This window comes from Callithrix jacchus, chromosome 9 (genome assembly GCF_049354715.1).
Source record: "Callithrix jacchus isolate 240 chromosome 9, calJac240_pri, whole genome shotgun sequence".
In the NCBI taxonomy this organism is placed as follows: Eukaryota; Metazoa; Chordata; class Mammalia; order Primates; family Cebidae; genus Callithrix; species Callithrix jacchus.
In genome coordinates, this window is record NC_133510.1 from 23,304,962 (window position 1) to 23,326,539 (window position 21,578).

General features: G+C 44.5%; 2 protein-coding genes across 47 annotated transcripts in view; one reads left to right on the top strand and one right to left on the bottom strand.

The window, feature by feature from the left end:
* RIMKLB (ribosomal modification protein rimK like family member B) overlaps positions 1–21,578 on the top strand; it is a 103,292-nt gene that overhangs the window by 720 nt on the left and 80,994 nt on the right. For 16 of the 46 annotated variants that reach the window (XM_035255679.3, XM_035255682.3, XM_078338773.1 and 13 more), the window contains exon 1: positions 19,789–20,089. The exons of 4 other annotated variants lie outside the window; for them this stretch is intronic. The gene's annotated coding sequence lies outside the window, so the exon portion shown is untranslated. Of the gene's footprint in view, positions 1–8,191; positions 8,287–19,088; positions 19,139–19,759; positions 20,090–21,578 lie in introns of those variants that run through there. 26 more of the 46 variants (XM_078338743.1, XM_078338769.1, XM_078338764.1 and 23 more) reach the window with 6 other exon arrangements.
* LOC103795176 (uncharacterized) lies at positions 9,313–20,509 on the bottom strand. Its single transcript, XM_035258563.3, has 3 exons — positions 19,388–20,509; positions 18,501–18,590; positions 9,313–13,842 (listed from the first exon to the last, which is right to left on the bottom strand). Exons 1-2 carry the CDS (start codon positions 20,507–20,509, stop codon positions 18,564–18,566), a joined length of 1,149 nt encoding a protein of 382 aa, XP_035114454.3. The 3' UTR covers positions 9,313–13,842; positions 18,501–18,563.

Here is a 21,578-nt window from a genome sequence, read left to right on the forward strand (position 1 = left end):
TTGAGGGACTGAACTCTAAACTTGTGGGACCTGACATTGACTGCAGGTAGTGTCAGTATTGAGTTGGATTGTAGGAGGACACCCAGCTGGTGTTTCGGTCAGTGTGGGGAAAAAACTCGCACATCTAGAGTCAAAAGTGTTCTGTGTGAGAGTGTAGAGAAACTGCCTATTTCTTAGAATACATAAATTTAAAAACACACAAAGTTAAAGGAATCAGAATTCTTGAATGTGGAGGGAAGAGCCTGTAGTTTCTAAAACTGGACACAAGAGGGCAACAAATAACCTCCAGAGCCTTGCCACCGAGTTGCTTCTGCTTCCAATTGACTGCTAATGTAGTTCATGTAACAAGAATATTGAACTATGCCTGACAGGATGAAAGGCTCCTAATGATTAAAACCTGTACTTCATTTATAGTCGGTTTCCTTCTCAACGCCAGGCACTGCGTTAAGTAGTGATATTTTCTTTTTTCTTTTTTTGAGACGGAGTTTCGCTCTTGTTACCCATGCTGGAGTGCAATGGCGCGATCTCGGCCCACCGCAACCTGGGTTCAGGCAATTCTCCTGCCTCAGCCTCCTGAGTAGCTGGGATTACAGGCACGTGCCACCATGCCCAAATAATTATTTTTAGTAGAGACGGGGTTTCACCATGTTGACCAGGATGGTCTCGATCTCTTAACCTCGTGATCCACCCGCCTCGGCCTCCCAAAGTGCTGGGATTACAGGCTTGAGCCACCGCGCCCAGCAAGTACTGATATTTTCTTTCCTTTTCTTTTTCTTTTTTTCTTTTTTTGAGACAGAGTCTTGCTCTGTCGCCAGGCGCCTGGCTGGAGTGCAGTGGCGCGAGCTCCGCTCACTGCAACCTCCGCCTCCTGGGTTCAAGCAATGCTCCCGCCTCAGTCTCCCGAGTAGCTGGGACTACAGGCGCGCGCCACCATGCCCAGCTAATTTTTGTATTTTTCAGTAGAGACGGGGGTTTCACCATGTTGACCAGGATGGTCTCGATGTCTTGACCTCGTGATCCGACCACCTCGGCCTCCCAAAGTGCTGGGATTACAGGCGTGAGCTACTGCGCCCTTCAAGTACTGATATTTTCAAAAGATGAATCAGTCAAGAGTCAAGAATTTGGTGGGAAAGAGAAACAAGCGATTTTTATTTTTTTATTTCGCCAGAATATAAAGAAGCAAATGGTCAAACCCATTTCCATCAGTAATAATACTAGCTGGTTAAGATGGTGGAGAAAGGCCGGGCGTGGTGACTCATGCCTGTAATTCTAGCACTTTGGGAGGCAGAGGAGGGTGAATCTCTTAAGCCTGGGGGTTTGAAATCAGCCTGGGCAACATGGGAAAACCCTGTCTCTACAAAAAAAATACAAAAATTAGCTAGATGTCGTGTCACGTGCCTGTAGTCCCAGCTACTCGGGAAGCTGAGGTGAGAAGATCAGCTGAGAGCTCGGAGGTCAAGGCTGCAGTGAGCTGAGATCACACCACCGCATGGCAGCCTGGGCCATAGAGTGATACCTGTCTCCGGGGGAAAAAAAAAAGATGGTGGAAGGCAAGAGCTTTAGGGTGTTAGGAAGAGTGGAGATCAAAAGCTCTGAATCTGAGTGGCTGAGGTGTTCTTGTGTTTCACCACTAACGCCTACTCTACCCTAAGTCATTCTTGGCTGGCTAGAGGAGTATGCCACATCTTAAATCCGTTTTTCCTTTTACATAGACTTGATTTTTAAAGAAGTTTTAGGTTCACAGCAAAATTGATTGGCAAGGAGAGTTCCCAGGCATTCCTCACCTTCACACTCATTCCCTCTAGCATCAGCATCCCTGACCCAGCATGGTACATTCGTTATAACTGATGAACCTACATTGACACATCATCACTCAGAGTCCACAGTTTACATGATGGTTCACACTTGGTTTTGTACATTCTGTGGGTTTGGACAAATGCCTAATGATGGGTATTCACTGTTGTAGAATCAAACAGAATAGTTTCAGGGCCCTAAAATTCTTTCTGCTTTGGTTCTTTAGCCCTCTCTCCCCACAGACTGCTGGCAACTACTGATCTTCTTACATCTCCATAGTTCTGTCTTTTTCCAGAATGTCATATCGTTGGTTGGAATCCTACAGCATGTAGACTTTTCAGATTGACTTCTTTCATTTAGTAATATGCTCTTAAAGTTCCTCCATGTCTTTTGGAAGCCTGACAGGTCATTTCTTTTTATTGCTGAATTCCCATTGTCTGAATATGCCACAGTTTATCCCTTCATCTACTGAAAGACATCTTGATTGTCCACAAGTTCTGGCAATTATGAACAAAGCTGCTGTAAACATTCGTGTACAGGTTTTTGTGTGGGCAATAAGTGTCATCTCCTGTGGATGAATACCAAGTGGTATGATTGCTGGATCTTATGGTAAAAGTACGTTTAGTTTTGTAAGAAATCACCAATCTGCCTTCCAAAGTGGCTGTCCCATTTTATGTTCCACTAGCAATGAATGTCTGTTGCTTCACAGCCTCCCCAGCATTTGATGGTGTCTGTGTTCTGAATTTTGACCAATCTAATAGGGGCATAATGGTATCTTATGTTTTATTTTATTTATTTATTTATTTTTGAGACAGAGTCTCTCTCTGTTGCCCAGGCTGGATGCAGTGGCGTGATCTCGGCTTACTGCAAACTCCGCCTCCCAGGTTCAAGTGATTATCCTGCGTCAGCCTCCAGAGTAGCTGGGACTACAGGCATGCACCACCACACCCAGCTAATTTTTGTATTTTTAGTAGAGATGGGATTTCACCATGTTGGCCAGGATGGTCTTGATCTCTTGACCTCGTGATCTGCCCACCTCAGCCTACCAAAATGCTGGGATTACAAGTGTGAGCCACCTCACCCGGCCTTATGTTTTTTGTGTCCCCAGTGACATATAATGTGCAGCACCTTTTTATATGCCCATTTGCCATCTGTATATCTTTGATGTGGTTTCTGTTCAAATAGTTTGCCCATTTAAAAAATTTAGGTTTTTTTAAAAATTGTTGTTTTTAAAAGTTCCTGTATTACTTTGAATAATATGCCTTTTTCCAGAAGCGTCTTTTGCAAATATTTGTTCCGAGTCTGGCTTGTTTTCTCAGTCTCTTGACATTCTCTTTAGCAAAGTAGATGTTTGTAATTTTGGTGTTTTGTTTGTTTAAGACCGAGTCTTACTCTGCCGCCCAGTCTGGAGTGCAGTGGTGCAACCTCGACCTGGCTAATTTTTTATTTTTAATAAAATTCAAATAAAATAAAATTAATAAATAAAAAATAAATTAAAATAAAAACTCGAACTCCTGAGCTCAAGTGATCCACCAGCCTTGGCCTCCCAAAGTGTTAGGATTGCAGGCGTGAACTACCACCTTCGGCCTAAATTTACTTATATGTTATCTTAACAGGAGTGGTATCTTTTGCATTTTGCATACAGATTTGTGATCCACTTTGAGTAAATTTTTGTGAAGTGTATAAGGTTTGTGTCTATTTTCTAGATTATTATTTTTTTCATGTAAATGTCCAGTTGTTCCAGTACTTTTGTTGTTGTTGTTGAGACAGTCTCACTCTTTCGCCCAGGCTGGAGTGTAGTAGCATGAACTTGGCTCACTTCAGCTTCCTGGGTTCAAGTCTCCCAGGTTCAGGTTATTCTCTTGCCTTGCTCTCCCAAGTAACTGGGACTACAGGTGCACACCACCATGCCCGGCTAATTTCTTTGTATGTATTTTAGGGACAGGGTTTCAACAAGTTGTCTAGGCTAGTCTTGAACTCCTGAGCTCAGGCAATCTGCTCTGCCTCCCAAAGTGCCAGGATTACAGGTGTGAGCCACTGCACCCGGCCTGTGTTTCTTATTTCAAATTCTACTTGCTCATCACTGATATATAGGAAAGCAATTAATTTTGTATGTAAACCTTTTATCCTGCAATGGTGCTGTAATTGCTTGTTAGTTTCAGGAGCTTTTTTGTAAATAATTTCAGATTTTTTATATAGGCCATCATGTCATCTGCAAACAAAGACAGTTATTTCTTCCTTCTCAGTCTGTACACATTTTATTTCCTTTTCATGTCTTGTTGCACTAGCTAGAACTTTCAGTTTGTTATTGTTGTTGTTTTTGAGACAGAGGTCTGCTCTTATTGCCCAGGCTGGAGCGCAATGGTGTGATCTCGGCTCACTGCAACCTCCACCTTCTGGCTCCAGTGATTCCTGATTCTCCTGCCTCAGCCTCCCAAGTAGCTGAGATTACTGGTGTGCATCATCCAGCCGGCTAATTTTTGTATTTTCAGTAGAGACAGGGTTTCACCATGTTGGCTAGGGTGGTCTGGAACTCCTGATCTCAAGTGATCTGCCCACTTTGGCCTCCCATAGTGCTGGGATTACATTACAGACTTGAGCCACCTTGCCTAGCTGTCTTTTCTTTTTTCTTTCTTTTTTTTTTTTTTTTTGGAGGTGGAGTCTCACTGGGTCACCCAGGGTGGAGTGCAGTGGTTCTATCTTGGCTCACTGCATCCCTCGCCTCCCAGGCTCAAGTGACTCAGCTTTTTTTTTTTTTTTTTTTTTTTTTAAAGATGTGGTTTCACCATATTGGTCAGGCTGGTCTCAAACTCCTAACCTCAAGTTACCTGCCCGCCTCAGCCTCCCAAAGTACTGGGATTATAGGCGTGAGCCACCGTGCCTGGCTCAGCCTTTTTTTTTTTTTTTGTAGAGGTGGGTTATTGCCATGTTGCCAAGGCTGGTCTTGAACTCCTGAGCTCAGGAGATCCACCAGCCTCTTCCTCCCAAAGTGTTGGGAATACAGGCATGAGCCATGGTGCCCAGCCATGCTCTTTCATTTCTGATATTACTAATTTGTCTCATCTCGCTTTAATTTTTTTATTAATTAGCCAGGCTTATTTATTTCAAAGAACTAGCTTTTGGTTCTTGTTGGTTTTCTTCATTCCTGTTTACAATTTCATGATTTCTATGCTGTTTTTTTCTGTGTATATTAAATTTAATTTGCTCTTTTCTATCTTCCTAAGGCAGAAACCTAGATTCAATTATTTATCTGTAGATTTTTTTTTTTTTTTTGAGACAGGGTCTTCCTCTGTTGCCCCAGGAGTGCAGTGGCGTGATCACAGCTCACTGAAGCCTCACCCTCGCCAGGCTCAAGTGATCCTCCCACCTTAGCCTCGAGTAGCTGGGACTATAGGTTCAAACCATCATACCAGCTAATTTTTGTATATTTTGTAGGGACAAGGTTTTACTATGTTGCCCAGGCTGATCTTGAACTCCTGGGCTGAAGCGATCTGCCCCTCTTGGTCTCCCAAAGTGCAGGGATTCAGCAACTTTTAGATGTTTTTCTTTTTTTCTTTTTTCTTTGGGAGACAAAGTCTCTCTCTGCCACCCAGGCTGGTGTGCAGTGGTGTCATCTCGGTTCACTGCAATCTCCTCCTCCCAGGTTCAAGGCATTCTCCTGCCTCAGTCTTCCAAGTAGGTGGGATTACAGGCATGGGCCAGCACTCCAGGGCTAATTTTGTATTTTTATTAGACATAAGGTTTCACTATGTTGATCAGGCTGGTCTTGAACTTCTTGCCTCAGCCTCCCAGTGTTGGGCTTACAGGTGTGAGTCACCATGCCTAGCCTCTTTTTTTCTAATATATGCATTCAGTGCTATATTTTGCATCTAAACGCTGCTTTTACTGCATCCCACAAATTTTGTAAGTTGTGTTTTTATTACGTTTTCCATTGACTTGTATTGATTAATAAATAATAATAATTATTATTATTTTATTTTATTTTATTTTTTTTTGAGACGGAGTTTCGCTCTTGTTACCCAGGCTGGAGTGCAATGGCGCGATCTCGGCTCACCGCAACCTCCGCCTGCTGGGTTCAGGCAATTCTCCTGCCTCAGCCTCCTGAGTAGCTGGGATTACAGGTACGCGCCACCATGCCCAGCTAATTTTTTGTATTTTTTTTTTTTTTTTTTGAGACGGAGTTTCGCTCTTGTTACCCAGGCTGGAGTGCAATGGCGCGATCTCGGCTCACCGCAACCTCCGCCTCCTGGGTTCAGGCAATTCTCCTGCCTCAGCCTCCTGAGTAGCTGGGATTACAGGCATGCGCCACCATGCCCAGCTAATTTTTTGTATTTTAGTAGAGACAGGGTTTCACCATGTTGACCAGGTTGGTCTCGATCTCTCGACCTCGTGATCCACCCGCCTCGGCCTCCCAAAGTGCTGGGATTACAGGCTTGAGCCACCGCGCCCGGCCAATTTTTTGTATTTTTATTAGAGTCGGGGTTTCACCATGTTGACCAGGATGGTCTTGATCTCTTGACCTCGTGATCCATCCGCCTCGGCCTCCCAAAGTGCTGGGATTACAGGCGTGAGCCACCTATTATTTTTTAAGATAGAATTTTACTCTTGTTGCCCAGGCTGGAGTGCCACGGCATGGTCTCAACTCATTGCAACCTCCGCCTGTAGGGTTCAAGAAGTTCTTCTGCCTCAGCCTACCAAGTAGCTGGGATTACAGGTACCCGCTACTTGGGAGCCACCATACCCCACTATTTTTTGTTTTTTTGTAGAGACGAGGTTTCACCATGTTGGCCAGGCTGGTCCTGAACTCCTGACCTCAGGTTATCCGCACACCTCGGCCTCCCAAAGTGCGGGGATTACAGGCATGAGCCACCATACTTTTAAAAAGTTAGTGCTATATAGATAGCTGCATATATAGGGATGCAGTGTTCAACCCTCTGCAGATTTGGAGAGGGCTCCACATAGGAATTATGGAGAAATCAGTGATTATGAACTTTAGTGCATCAGAATCATCAATGTATAACAAAATGAAGACTCTTCAGCTCTTTCCCTGAGGATTTGAATTTGGTGTGTCTGTGGTGGGGCAAGAATATGTTCTTGGCAACCACCTTCAAGTGATTCTGATTCAGGTGATGTTACTAAATGCAGCCTTTCTTACTTTTTTTTTTTAGATAAAAACGGGGTTTCACCATGTTGGTCAGGCTGGTCTTGAACTCCCGACCTCAGGTGATCCACCCACCTGGGCCTCCAAAGTGCTTGGATTGCAGGCGTGAGCTACCATGCCCGGGCGCCTTTCTTACTTTCTACCAGTATTTCTCAAATTCTAGTGCGTACCTGAATCCCCCTGAGGGCATGATTGCCAGATAAATACAGGATGATCTGTTTACTGTGAATTTCAGATAAATAAAATACAATTTTTTTTAGTATGTGTCTCAAATACTGGAATATTTGGGCAAATAATCTGTTTAAGTAAAGTTGAAATATGCTTTTCCTCTCTAAGCATCACAAGTACTTTCAAATTAGAAGTTTAAATCTCCCTTGTGGCAGATATTTGTGATGATTATTTTGTCTTTTTAGGATATTTCAAAATATACAGCCTCATCAGAGGATTTTCCTCTTCTTTCCTGTCCCCTCTCCTGTTAACTTTTTCTTAACATCTGCATCCTCCTTCTGTGATCACTTCAGAAACAAAAAGCTCCAGAGAAATGTTAAAACTTATCTTCCATACTTTTTCCTCTTTTCTTTGTTTCTCTTCTTATTTTCACACCTTGCTCCATTTCCTCTCAGCCTCTGCTCTCCTGTTTCCTTTGTAAATCCCTTGCTTTTGCCCAAGTAGTCCCAGCCAAAATGAAATTTCTACCAGGGCTCCCCTCCTTCCTTTCTGGTTTCTTCTCGTTTTCCTTCCTTTCTGTTTTCTCCTTAAGCCATCTATGTCAAAATTAAAATCCGTAGAAACAAATTAGGGAGTTAGGGTACTGGGGACCAGCCTACACTATTGTGTTTCAGAAGGAGATTCTGTTCTGACAGTCCTTTTGAGAGCAAGTTCCAAGTCAGGGGAAAAAAAAAAAAAAAAAAAAAGCTGGGAGGAGGGGGTTGGGAGGTGGGGAGCTTCAAGAAACAATTGCTTTGCCTGGGGATCTGTTGGGAGAGTGATGGATGGCACTGCAGTTAGGACTTGGAGAACTGCAAGAAAAGGAGGGGAGTCATTGCCAGGCAGCATGAAGGGAGGAGTTGTCTGGGAGAAACAGCCACTCAGCAAGAGCTTATGAAAGGGGTGGAGAATGCCCTGCCTGTGTATGCTACTTGCAAGACCTTTCTGCAGACATTGTGTCTTTGTGAGCTGACTGCAGAGGCCATGTGCATGTGAAATGCATATGAATGTATGTGTTGCTTATTTCAGATCATGGATGAACCTGTGTGAATTGCTGACTGCAAGAAACCGGAGTGGATTGTTGAAAAGATTCTGCAGTCAGAGTGCTTGTTTGTGGTTGCGTGGTATGTGTGGCTGACTTTTTGCCAAATGCACTGTTCTGATTCCAGCTCTGAAAGTTTAGTGGAAGTCTGGCAGATTAAGCCAAGACACAACAAAGTCCGAATTTAGAAGAAAATATGGAGGCAACATGAGAGGGAAACAGAAACTGCTACAATAAGAGACAAGAAAGGGAGATCTGGGGAAAGGGGAATGAGAAAACAGAAGACAAATAATAGAAATTCTTTTCTTAAAAAGGAAAAATTTAGAGAAGGACGGAAAGAAAAACAACACTCTTTCAGATACAGGCACTGTATACTCTTAGTTCTTCTGGTACTCCAGCAACATAGGTTCTTGGTCTCCCTAATTTCTTTCTGGATGGTTTATCTTGAAATAATGTATATTATGGGTATATTTTGGTTATACCAGGGGATATTTAAACCTTAACAATTATCCAGAAGTGAGCATTACCAGTTTTTAGATGATAAAAAAGACTTGTTAAAGGAGGACTGTTGAGCGTAATGAAAGGACATTTGGTTTTGATCCAAGGATAACTGAACAAGATTAGAGAATTGTGTGTGTGATTAAAATAATGTATGAAGTGCATGACTACTTTTTTTTTTTTTTTTTTTAAAGATACAGGGTTTCTCCATGTTGGCCAGGCTGGTCTTGAACTCCTGACCTCAGGTGATCTGACCGCGCCCGGCCAACATATATATTTTTTTCTTTTCTGAGGTGGGCTCTCTGTCACCCAGGCTGGAATTCTGTGGCACTATCTCGGCTCACTGCAACCTCCACCTCCCAGGTTCAAATAATTCTCTCAGCCTCCCAAGTAGCTGGGATTACAGGCGCCCACTACCACGCCTGGCTAATGTTTTACTATATTTAGTAGAGACCGGATTTTGCCATGTTGGCCAGGCTAATCTCAAACTCCTGACCTCAGTTGATTAGCCCGCCTCGGCCTCCCAAAGTGCTGGGATTACAGGCTTGAGCCACCGCACCCGGCTGTGCATGACATATTTCAAAACAGGGATAATAAAATACACCTTATCTCCACATTCCAAAGACGTTTATTGTTATTACTTTATTAGCAAAATTTAACAGGGGCTACCTATACCTGGAATATATTTAACTTAATCATAAGATTTTCTTCTAGATTTGGTAAACACAGAGAGAGCGTAACTTCGATTGAAAGTGGGCTAAAAAGAGATATCCTAGTTGGGATCATCGTACTTTTACTTTGTTGCCAAAACTCTATAACTACATAATTTGACTTCAAATTGCAACCATTATAATGTCTCTTTTTCCCAGCATTTTGCTCAATTAATATTTTAAACCGAAATAATTAGTAGAAATTATATTTCTGGCACTACTTTTGCTCCATTCATTAATCTGTCTATTGTTTCATTCAGCCATATTTTCCTCCTGTACTTTCTACTCTTTTTTCCTCCTGCCTTTCTCCTTTGTTATTTTTCCTCTCTGTCATGTTTCCCTGGATTTGATTAAAGTCTCCTTTACGTTTTCCTCACCCTTCTCTCCTTTATTGAAATCATTCCTTTTCAGGTTTGTCTTTCTCCCCATTCGTCTCTCTGATGTCTTTGTCTCCAGCAGAGGGGGTCTGGTGGTGATTTTGAGGTAAGGAATGAGGCCTGGGTGAACGCAGGCTGTGGATAGGGAGGAGGAAATGGGGCTTCAGCTGTTTCTGCAATCAGCCTACAAAAGACTGACTTAAAGCCTGACTCTGTAAATGCCCCCTCTTCTGTCCCCTCAAAGGATCTCTCTACTTCCCCACCTTAAATTCCACCTCCCCCACCCCCATTTCTCTAGTGACATCACTCCTCACCAGCTGTGACTGCCAGGGATACTGACCTACTTTTGGCCACTCTGCTAGCCAATAAACCATGTTTTCTCCACTAAACTCAGGATTTTCTGCTAAACCCTCTTTGTCCCAGCATGTCAGTGGGTCTTTTTTTAAACCTCAAAACATTTTACAGTTACCTACAATATAGTCATTTTTTCAGGTCTGAAGTTTGAGAAAAAGCATAATTGATAAAATATTTCTATGACTTTAGAAAATCCATTTATGACTTAAATGGAGTTGTACTTTATCAAAATAGAATCCATATATATTTGAAGAATCATGTATGTGTTAGTAATAATTTCGTTGAATCTTTAGATGTGATGCTCAGTTAGTGGATTCTTAGGTTCTTTGTGGCAAATTATATGTACCATTATTTTGTACATTATTAAATGCTATTGAAGCATGAACCCAAACAGCAGGCATTGATATCTAAGTAAAACTTTACTAAGAAGTAAAGGGAAACTGTAGACAATCCTTTTTATAGTCTTTGGAGGGTTTACAAAAAATGTTGGACAAAGCCATTAAGAGCATGTACTTGGCTACTTGGATTCAAATCTTGGCTCTGCTATTTTGCTAGCTGTGTAACTTTGAACAAGTTACTTAACCTTACTATGTCTCAGTTTACTCATCTGTAAAAAGAAGATACTCCAGACCAGGCACGGCGGCTAACGCCTGTAATCTCAGCACTTTGGGAGGCTGAGGTGGGTAGATCACCTGAGGTTGGGTGTTTGAGACCAGCCTGACCAACATGAAGAAACCCTGTCTCTATTAAAAATACAAAATTAGCCTGGTGTGGTGGCACCTGCCTATAATTCCAGCTACTCAGAGGCTGAGGTAGGAGAATTGCTTGAACCTGGGAGGTTGAGGTTGCAGTGAGCCAAGATCGCACCACTGCACTCCACTCCAGCCTGGCGATAGAGCGAGACTCTGTCTAAAAAAAATAAAAAGAAGAAGAAGAATATACTCCAAACCCAGTAGGGTAAGAACATTCCATGTTCTAAGATATGATAGGTTTATTATGAGACTGGGGACAGAGGTGTAACTATGTGTTTCAAGTATTTCTATGGTGTGATCCTTATGCCTAAGTCTACATTAACTATTTATTTATTAAGCAGGTATATAAGTTGTCTGCCCCAGATATTCAGAAAAGTTCTAGGAAACAATAAAAAGATGAAAACCTAACCTGTATGAGTGCAGTAGCATGATCATAGTTCACTGCAGCCCAGAACCCCTGGGCTCAAGCAATCCTCCTGCCTCAGTCTTCTGAACAGCTGGGACTATAGGCAAGTGGCACCATTGTTGGCCAGATTTTTTTTTAAACAGTATTTGGCCGGGTGCGGTGGGCGGATCACCTGAGGTCAGGAGTTCAAGACAGCCCGGCCAACATGGTGAAACCTTGTCTCTACTAAAAATACAAAAATTAGCCAGGCATGGTGGTGAGTGCCTGTAAACCCAGCTACTCAGGGGGCTAAGACAGGAGAATAGCTTGAATCCGGGAGGTGGAGATTGCAGTGAGCCAATATCATGCCACTGCACTCCAACCTGGGAGACAAAGTGAGATACAAAGTTTTTGTAGAGATAGACTCTCACTATATTACCCAGGCTGGTCTCAAACTCCTGGCCTCAAGTGATCCTCCGGTTTTGGCTTCCCAAAGTGCTGGAATTACAGGCATGAGGCACTGCACCTGGCCATTTTTTCTTTCATTTTCTTCACAGTCTCATCTTACCTTGTAGTTTTCAGTTAGGATAAAACCCAAATTGAAAGGTACTGTATGAAAGAAAGGAAATCAAGGAAAGAGGGAGTTGGGGGATTCAGCTGTTGATGGAAGAAAGGTTAAATAGGAAAAGCAATGAAGATTTTTTTTTAAAATGAGTAAATAGCTCAATGATTTAAAAGCAAAATTGGGCTGCGTGTGATGGCTCGCATCTGTAATCCCAGCACTTTGGGAGGCCAAGGCAGCTAGATCGCTTGAGGCTAGTAGTTCAAGACCAGCCTAGGCAACATGGTAAGACCTGTCTCTACTAAAAATACAAAAATCTGCCAGGTGTGGTGGTAATCCCAGCTACTCCAGAGGCGGAGGCACCAGAATTGTCTGAACCCGGGAGGCAGAGGTTGGAGTAGAGATTGAGCCACTGCACTCTCAGAGTGAGACTGTCTGAAAAAGACAAAAAACAAATAAAATTTAGGAAATAGGACAGGTTAAGAATTTGGATTGAATAGCAGTAAATTGCTGTTTCTTTGAACCTAGAGTAACCACATGAACTTAGACTACTGAACAGGGCTCCCCAGTCTAATTCTTTCATGTACAAAAAACAGCAAGGCAGATCAGGACAATTACAGTGGTGTCAGGCCATTAGGATGCTTCCAGATTTCATTCATTCATTTAATCTGTAAATGCTTACTAATCATTCAAGGTGCTGCTGGTGACATAGATGTGTGTGACAGATGCACATAGCTCTTATGTGGTTTGCATATTATCATTTCTGTGGACTCTATGGATGCATTATCTACCAATTCAGTCCTGTTTCCCTGCACCAAGAGAGGGTTTTTTGTTGTTTTTGTTTTTCCTTTAATACTTGATACTTGTTCTATTCTTTAGATGAGAACACATCTGATGTGCTTTTCCACATTTTCTTATTCCATTTTTTCTTCTTCAATTCTTCCCTGGTTGTTATACTTCTAAGATCCTCCCAAAGACAGGACATCAGGATCAGCAAATTGCCGCCAATGATTTGATTTCATTGCCTCATTTTCTCTTCAGTCAGAGAGGACTAACAATATTTGCTCACTCTTAGAATGTTGCTTGAGGCTACATGAGTTTATACATGTTGAGAACTTTAAATAAAGAGCATTTTATAAATGGCCATTTTGGTCTCTAAGACACTGTGCTCAAACTTTAATGTGTCTAAGGATCCTTTAGTATGCTTATTCCAAATACAGATATATGGCTGATTTTAGATGCTTTGAGTTGCTCAAGAAATGCAGGTATACAGGCTGGTTCAGGTCAGAGGCAGAGATGAAGGAGTCTGCATTTTAAACGAGCCTTCCAGGAAATTTCTATGTAGTAGAGGGGGGAAAAAAATCTTAACCAGATACAATTAAAGAAGGAGGGGGAAAACCTACATCACGTCTCTTGCCAAGACTGTCTTTTCTTTCCACCCAATCTTTCTCTTCTATGATTCAGCCAGTGTATGGTCTTTCGTCCCCTTGTGTCTGGCATCTGCATTTTCTTAGCATGGTTAGAGAGACAGCTCAGTTTAATGTGCTGAGATGGAGCAGGAAAGAGGAGGAGGGGTGTGGGTGAAGAAAGGCTAGATCAGTGTGTTTAGCTATTCTACTGTGAAGACTGTTGTTGGGCCTGTTGTTAGGCTGGTTCTAGCCGGCTGGCTCCAGGAGAGGAAGCAGTGGGGAGAGCTAGATTTACTGCAGCTGCCGCTACTGTTCCTTATTTGCTAGTGAGGATTCTGACATTAGACACCAACCACCTTTTCTCCAGCCACATGAATTTTGCAGTAATAAGGTTAGATAATCCACAAAGAACACTATTTTAGGTACTGATGATAACCATCTCAAAGATTAAATTCTTGTTTACAATTCTCTTTATGACTTTGAGGCCTTTAGTTTTGATCAAATTCCAGCTGGTTTCCTTGTCTTCAAACCCAGGGGGAGATGATTTGCAACAGATGAGGTGTATGGTGCACTTAAGGATTTTTGCTTGACCTGCAATAGACAAACAGTTTATTGTTACTTCATTTGTAAATTATGTTTTTCTGGTTGATGCAGATATATTGCTATGTACTCAAGTAGAATAAGAGACATGGTGACTGGACCTAGGTAACGCTGTTAGGGGAGATTTTGTTTTCATTAAACCCTCACTTTTATGTGCCTTAACCCCAGTATCTTCATATTATCTATTATCTCACCAAAACCTTTAAAATGTTTTGTACTGCAATTATTTTTCTTTTTTGAGATGGAGTTTCTCGTTCTGTTTCCCAGGCTGGAGTGCAGTGGCATAATCTCAGCTCACTGGAACCTCCGCCTCCCAGATTCAAGTGATTCTCCTGCCTCAGCCTCCCCAGTACCTGGGATTACAGGGGCCCACCATGCCCAGCTAATTTTTGTATTTTCATTAGAGATGGGGGTTTCACCATGTTGGACCAGGCTGGTCTCAAAAGTCTAACCTCAGGTAATCTGCCCCCCTCAGCCTCTCAAAATACTGAGATTATAGGCATGAGCCACCATACCTGGCCTGTACTGCAAATTTAGTTGTCATTTTCTTATTTATTTATTTATATTTGAGACGGAGTTTCGCTCTTGTTACCCAGACTGGAGTGCAATGGCACGATCTCGGCTCACTGCAACCTCCGCCTCCTGGGTTCGAGCAATTCTCCTGCCTCAGCCTCCCGAGTAGCTGGGACTACAGGCGCGCACCACCATGCCCAGCTAATTTTTGTATTTTTAGTAGAGACGGGGTTTCACCTCGTTGACCAGGATGGTCTCGATCTCTTGACCTCGTGATCCACCCACCTGTCTCCCAAAGTGCTGGGATTATAGGTGTGAGCCACTGCACCCGGCCTAGTTGTCATTTTCTAATTGGCTAATTTCACCGACTAGCTGAAATGGCTAAATAATATGTGTATTTCAGCATAACCAAACAGTATAGTTAATTCTAACATCTCTGTTGTGTAAACTTGGGTCTTTACCCTGGCTGTGTATTAAAATCCCCTGGAGAGATCTGAAAAAATATTGGTGCCTGGATGCCAATGCTGATTTAATCAGTTTTTTTAAGCTCTCCTGTTGATTCTATTTATTTTTTTAAAAATAAAGATGGGCTGGGCATGGTGGCTCATGCATGTAATCAAGGCTCAGCTCTTTGGGGGAGGCCTAGGTGGGCAGATTACCTGAGGTCGGGTGTTCGAAGCCAGCCTGGCCAACCTGGTGAAACCCCAAATCTCTACTAAAAGTACAAAAATTAGCTGGGCACCTGTAATCCCAGTTACTCAGGAGGCTAAGGCAGGAGAATCACTTGAACCCAGGAGGTGGAAGTTGCAGTGAGCCAAGATCTCGCTACTTCACTCCAGCCAGGGTGACAGAATGAGGCTCTGTCTCAAAAAACAACAAAAATAGACACAGGGTCTCCTCCCTATGTTGCCCAGGTTGGTCTCAGACTTCTGTGCTCAAGGGATCCTCTTGCCTCAGCTTCCCAAATTGTTGGCACTACAGGTGTGAGCCATCACACCCAGCCTCCTGTTGATTTTTTTTTTTTTGAGACTGAGTACCACTTTGTTGCCCAGGCTGGAGTGCAGTGGCCCAGTCTCGGCTCACTGCAACCTCCACCTCCCAGATTCAAGCAATTTTCCTGATTCAGCCTCTCCAGTAGTTGGGATTACAGGTGCCTGCTACCACGCCCAGGTAATTTTTGTATTTTTAGTAAAGACAGAGTTTCACCATGTTGGCCAGGCTGGTCTTGAACTCCTGACCTGAAGTGATACACGTTCCTCAGTCTCCCAAAGTGCTGAGATTCCAGATATGAGCCATCACACCCAGTCCCTCCTGTTGATTCTCTTCAAAGACCTTTTATTTTTTTTGAGATGGAGTTTTGCTCTTGTTGCCCAGGCTGGAAGGCAATGGCGTGATCTCAGCTCACTGCAACCTCCACCTCCTGGATTCAAGAGATTCTCCAGCCTCAGCCTCCCAAGTAGCTGCGATTATAGTAGTGTGCCATCAAGCCTGGCTAATTTTTGTCCTATTAATAGGGATGGGGTTTCACCATATTGGCCAGGCTGGTCTCAAACTCCTGACCTCAGGTGATCCATCCGCCTCAGCCTCCCAAAGTGCTGGGATTACAGGCGTGAGCCACCTCACCCAGCTCCTGTTGATTCTCATGTGTCTAGGAATAAGAACAAAAACCTGGAAGTGTTTTTTTTTTTTTTTAATTTTTTTTCGAGATGGAGTTTTGCTCTTGTTACCCAGGCTGGAGTGCAATGGCGTGATCTTGGCTCACCACAACCTCCGCCTCCTGGGTTCAGGCAATTCTCCTGCCTCAGCCTCTTGAGTAGCTGGGATTACAGGCTCGCGCCACCATGCCCAGCTAAGTTTTTGAATTTTTGGTAGAGACGGGGTTTCACCATGTTGACCAGGATGGTCTCGATCTCTCGACCTTGGGATCCACCCGCCTCAGCCTCCCAAAGTGCTGGGATTACAGACGTGAGCCACTGCCCCCGGCCCATCTGGAAGTGTTTTGGTGCAGGCAAAGGATGAACCCTAATTTCATCTTGAAGACATTACTCACCCATAGAATTGGTCTCACACTGATAGGGATATGCAGTAAATATGTATAACTCTTTGTATGACTGTCACATACATCTAAACATAGTATAATTTCTCTGAATTGCTATTTGACTGTCTTGGTATTAATTAGTCTTAAACAATAATAGCTAATATTTGCTGACCACTTACCATGTTATGCATTACGTTTGAGTTACCTCATTAATCCTTCCATCTTAATAAAGTGGTGCTGATATGATCTTCATTTTGCTGATGGGAAAACTGAGGTTTATGGAAGTTAAGCAACAATATCATGCTGTTAATAAATACAGCTAGGATTTCAAATCAGATTGATCTGACTCCAGACATGCTAGGTTATTTATAGCATGTCTTCCCAGGGGTTCAATTGACCCCAGAACTTCCTGAATAATACTAATTCACTGGCTAAAAATGAGGGGTGCATGATTATGCCAAGAAAAACTACTTAAAATATTTTTCAGCAGGTTGTTGCTACCCAAAAAGAGATTTGATTCCATAGCTGCCTAACCATACCCACCATGAATGCTTGAAGATTGTGACTGAATCTGTGTACAGCCTTTCTGAACTTTGGGTTTCCAATATGGAAATGGTGTAGATAATTTTTGCTCCCTTATTACTTCATATAAAAAGTATGAAGTATGAATTTGGTCATTATTCACATAAACATTATCTTAACAATATCATGATAATGGTAATCTGTTTAAAATAACCCATATCAGAATAAAATAAAATAAAATAAGCCATATCATTGGCTTTGTTTTTTTAAATACACTCCTGAGCTTTGTTTTTCCCCCTATTAGCTTAAGTCAAAAGCAAAGTTGTTATATACATGAGAATATCTTAGAATGTATATGGCACATAGTAGCAATACACTGAATAACAACTTTTAAGAGCAAGTGCCAAGTGAGTTAATAGTTATACTTCCTATCCATAGTTTCACCAGTACAACACACTTTTTCTGGGGATGCAGTTACCATGAATTGGATTCCTTAAGAGTGGGACTTATTACTCCTTAAGGAATAAATATTATTTATCCTTTGTACAACTTTTTTCCTGTGTCAATTTCACTGTTTATTTTGCCAGATTTTCAGCGTCAGTGTCTCTGTGATCAAGTTTCCCTTGATCACAAAATATTCTTCTCTTGTTCTTTGAGTTGAATATACTTTATGTCCCAGGGGGCCGAACATCAGATTGGAAGTAAATAGCAACATTCAAGTTCTGTCGACCTTATCCCCTTTGTTCTCAAAATAGTGTATCTATCTTACAGGGCTTTAGTTCCTCTAAATTTTGTAAAAGTAGATGCCTATCCTAGGTTATTCTGACGGATGTAACGCTATAATAACACTTTTTTTTTTTCTTCCTGAGATGCAGTTTCGCTCTTGTTACCCAGGCTGGAGTGCAATGGCACGATCTCAGCTCACCGCAACCTCCGCCTCCTGGGTTCAAGCAATTCTCCTGCCTCAGCCTCCGAAGTAGCTGGGACTACAGGTGCGCGCCACCATGCCCAGCTAATTTTTGTATTTTTAGTAGAGACGGGGTTTCACCATGTTGACCAGGATGGTCTCGATCTCTTGACCTCGTGATCCCAAAGTGCTGGGATTATAGGCGTGAGCCACCGCGCCCCGCCCACACTGTAATAACACTAAACACAACAGCACTTGATCTTTGTCAGGTGTTAAATATTATATACTTATTAACTCATTTACTCCTTAGGACAACTCCATGAAGTAATTATTTTTATCCTCACTTTTACATCTTAGCCGATTAAAATACAGAGAGGCTAAATTACCGCAGAGGATCACATAGGTAGTGGAACCAGAAATCCAATCTAGGCTGTCTGGATCCAGAAGTTACGACCCTAGGTTATACTACGTCTCTTTTTTTTTTTTTGAGAGGAGCTGGGCTCTTGTTACCCAGGCTGGAGTGCAATGGCGTGATCTCAGCTCACCACAACCTCCGCCTCCTGGGTTCAGGCAATTCTCCTGCCTCAGCCTCCTGAGTAGCTGGGATTACAGGTACGCACCACCATGCCCAGCTAATTTTTTGTATTTTTAGTATAGACGGGGTTTCACCTTGTTGACCAGGATGGTCTCGATCTCTTGACCTCGTGATCCACCCGCCTCGGCCTCCTGGGATTACAGGCTTGAGCCACCGAGTCCGGCCTGAAGGAAATTTTTTAAAGCAGAAGATGAAATTATATTGGCAATTGACTGGGAGAGGAGCACGCAAAAGTTGTTAGCTGACATCACTGAGACAGGGCTGAGACCGGCAAACTGGTGAGCACACTACTGTAGGTACACCTGGGGTTGAAATGAATCTTCCATGCAAACCTGGGAGGTCGTCTATTTTTTTTTTCCGCCTCAAGAAAAAGTAATAGCATAGTTGAACATTCATATTCTTAGCCTCATTTAGGCTATATATATTTTTATACAGTTTTAGAATTTACAAAATGCTCTTAAAATACCTCATTTCATTCTCACAACTACTCCAGACCGTACTCTTTTATCTTTTCACAACAAAGGCTCAGAGGAAGCGTAGCAACTAACTCGTCCAAGGTTTACATGGTTTCCAGGGGACAGTGCTGGCGCTGTCCACCCCGCCTGTGTCTCCAAACCCGCTTCAGCCAAGGCATTTATCATGTGGTTTTAAATTTGCCTCTCAGTATACAGAGGTATTGTCTTTACTCCTCTCAAGGATAAAGACCTTCTGGGTATGAATGATCTTTGTCTCCATCTCTTTGCCTACCGGAGGGAGGGACCCACTGTAAGCGGGGACTCCGGGCCGTAGCCGGCGGAAGGGCCGTGCGGGAGGCGTGGGGATGCGGGAGGGACCCTGCGCGGGGGATCGCGTCGGGGCTCCAGGCGCAGACGGACGGGGCCTGAGCAAGGAACGTGAGGGCGGGGAGGGCGTACAACGGAAGGGACTAATCTCGCGGTTTCGAGTTGGGATGGGAACAAACCTCGCACCCCCATCCGTTTCTCTTTCTCAGTGTAGATGGTTTAGGGGCGGGTGGGAAGGCGCGTCCTCGGAGCGCCCTAGCGCTCCCTTTTCGCTCGCCGCGCGGGATCCATCGCGTCTCTTCTAAGGCCAGCGATGGCTCGGGAGCGGGCGAGGCGCTGCGAGGGCGCGTCCCGACGCAGGTGTCAGATCCGCTCGGCGGTGCTCGGCAGGCTGGCCGGGCCCCCAGCTCCTCCAGCCGCCCCCCCCCCCCCCCCCCGCCGCGCCGCCGCGCCAGGAGGGCGGGGCCGGGGCGCGCGCCGGTCCTCGGCGAGCGGGCAGGCGGCGCTCGGTCTGGGGGAGCGGGGCGGTCCCCGCCGGCGTCGCGCGCGCTGTGTGTGAGCGGGGTCGCGCGCGCGCGACAGGCGAGTGAGGGAACGAGGAGCGGCCGGGTGTGAGTGTTTGGGAGTGAGAGTGTGTGGGAGTGGGGTGAGGGAGAGGCTGACGGGCCGCAAGGCTGTGAGGAACCGGGCGAGTGTGCGAGGACGCCCGGGCTGGCTGCTGGAGCGGCGGGCGGCGGAGAAAGGAGGTGGCTCCCGGAATCCTGACCCCCTCCCCCTCCTCTCCTTCCCCCATTTCCAGCCGTCCGGCGGCCCGCGCTTCCTCGGAGGCCCCAGCCCGGCTCCGCCGGCCGAGAGCGAGGGAGGAGCTCCCCCCGAGCCAGGTGAGCGGTACGGTGGCTGCTCCCCCCCGCGTGTGGAGCCGTGGGGCGGAGGCGCGCCCTCCCGGGTGGGCGAGTTCGGTGGAACGGATCTCCCGAGTAGCTGGGGCTGGGCCGGGGAGGGGACCGGGCCGAGTGCGCTCGGGGCCCCGGGCTGGTGGAGGCTGGTGGTCGCCGCGCCTCGGAGTGTTTGGGGAGCGAGGCGGGGCCCGGCCTTCGCGCGTGTGCCGGGAGGCGCCGGCCCGTGGCGTGTGCGTGAGACCGGGCGAGCCCTGTCGAGGGGGCGGCGACCTCGGCGGTGGAAGGAGTCTGGTTTCCCCGCCGGCGAGGGGGTGTGGTAACCCCGGAACCCCGGCTGGAGTCGGACCCGCGGGCTGCTGACCTGTCCCCCGGAGTACGGCGACCCCCCCCTTTGCCTTTCATTCCTTCTCACAAATTCTGTGGTGTGACCGCAGGAGGAGGATTGTGTGCTGCGGTCCCGCAGCTACTGTTTTCGATTCCACGTTTTCCTCCTTACGTGTAAATTTTAGAGTGTGACAGTCATTCCACCTTTTCCTTTGACAGCCCTCTGAATGAGAAGGGGGTGACCAAATAATTGCTGGCCTAGTTTTGATTTTTTAGAAATTTGAGCATGGTGTAAATATTACACTCTTCTCCCCTCAACCCCCCCCCCAAACCAGGACGGTAATAACTTCAGTCTTATTAATGTATCCATGTTTCTGATCACACATTTGTAATTCCACTATTTTATCCCATGTGTTTTTGTGAATAGAGATGGGGCGGTAATTCTGTTCTATGAGTCAGGTTATTACACTAACCGTGCTCAATGCAACTGCTATGTAAATTCTTTCAATATGCTGTCATTTTCCCATTAGTTAAATATATTGTTACCACATCTTTGTGGAGTTAAGTTGAACTTTAAATGAAAGTATATGGGTAGCCTACTGTGAAGATTTTTCTTTTTTTGTGGGCTTGATATGTTCATTATGTTTATGAGTGTTGCTAATTATGAACTACAACCGTTGAAATTTAAATGTTTTTAAATCTCATTTTTTTCTTTCACTATATTGGGTAGCTTAAAGGTCATTTTTTTCTAGTTTTAAAAATAATTTATTCTTGCCGGGCGCGGTGGCTCACGCCTGTAATCCCAGCACTTTGGGAGGCTGAGGCAGGTGATCACCTGAGGTCGGGAGTTCGAGACCAGCCTGACCAACATGGAGAAACCCCGTCTCTACTAAAAAAATACAAACATTAGCCGGGCATGGTGGCACATGCCTATAATCCCAGCTACTAGGGAGGTTGAGGCAGGAGAATCGTCTGAACCCGGGAGGCGGAGGTTGCGGTGAGCCGAGTTTGCACCATTGCACTCCAGCCTGGGCAACAAGAGCAAAACTCAGCCTCAAACATAAATAATAATAATAAAATGATTTCTTAAAAACGATTATCAGCATACTTTTAAGATATTCGTTTGAAATAAAACAGTCTGAAATTC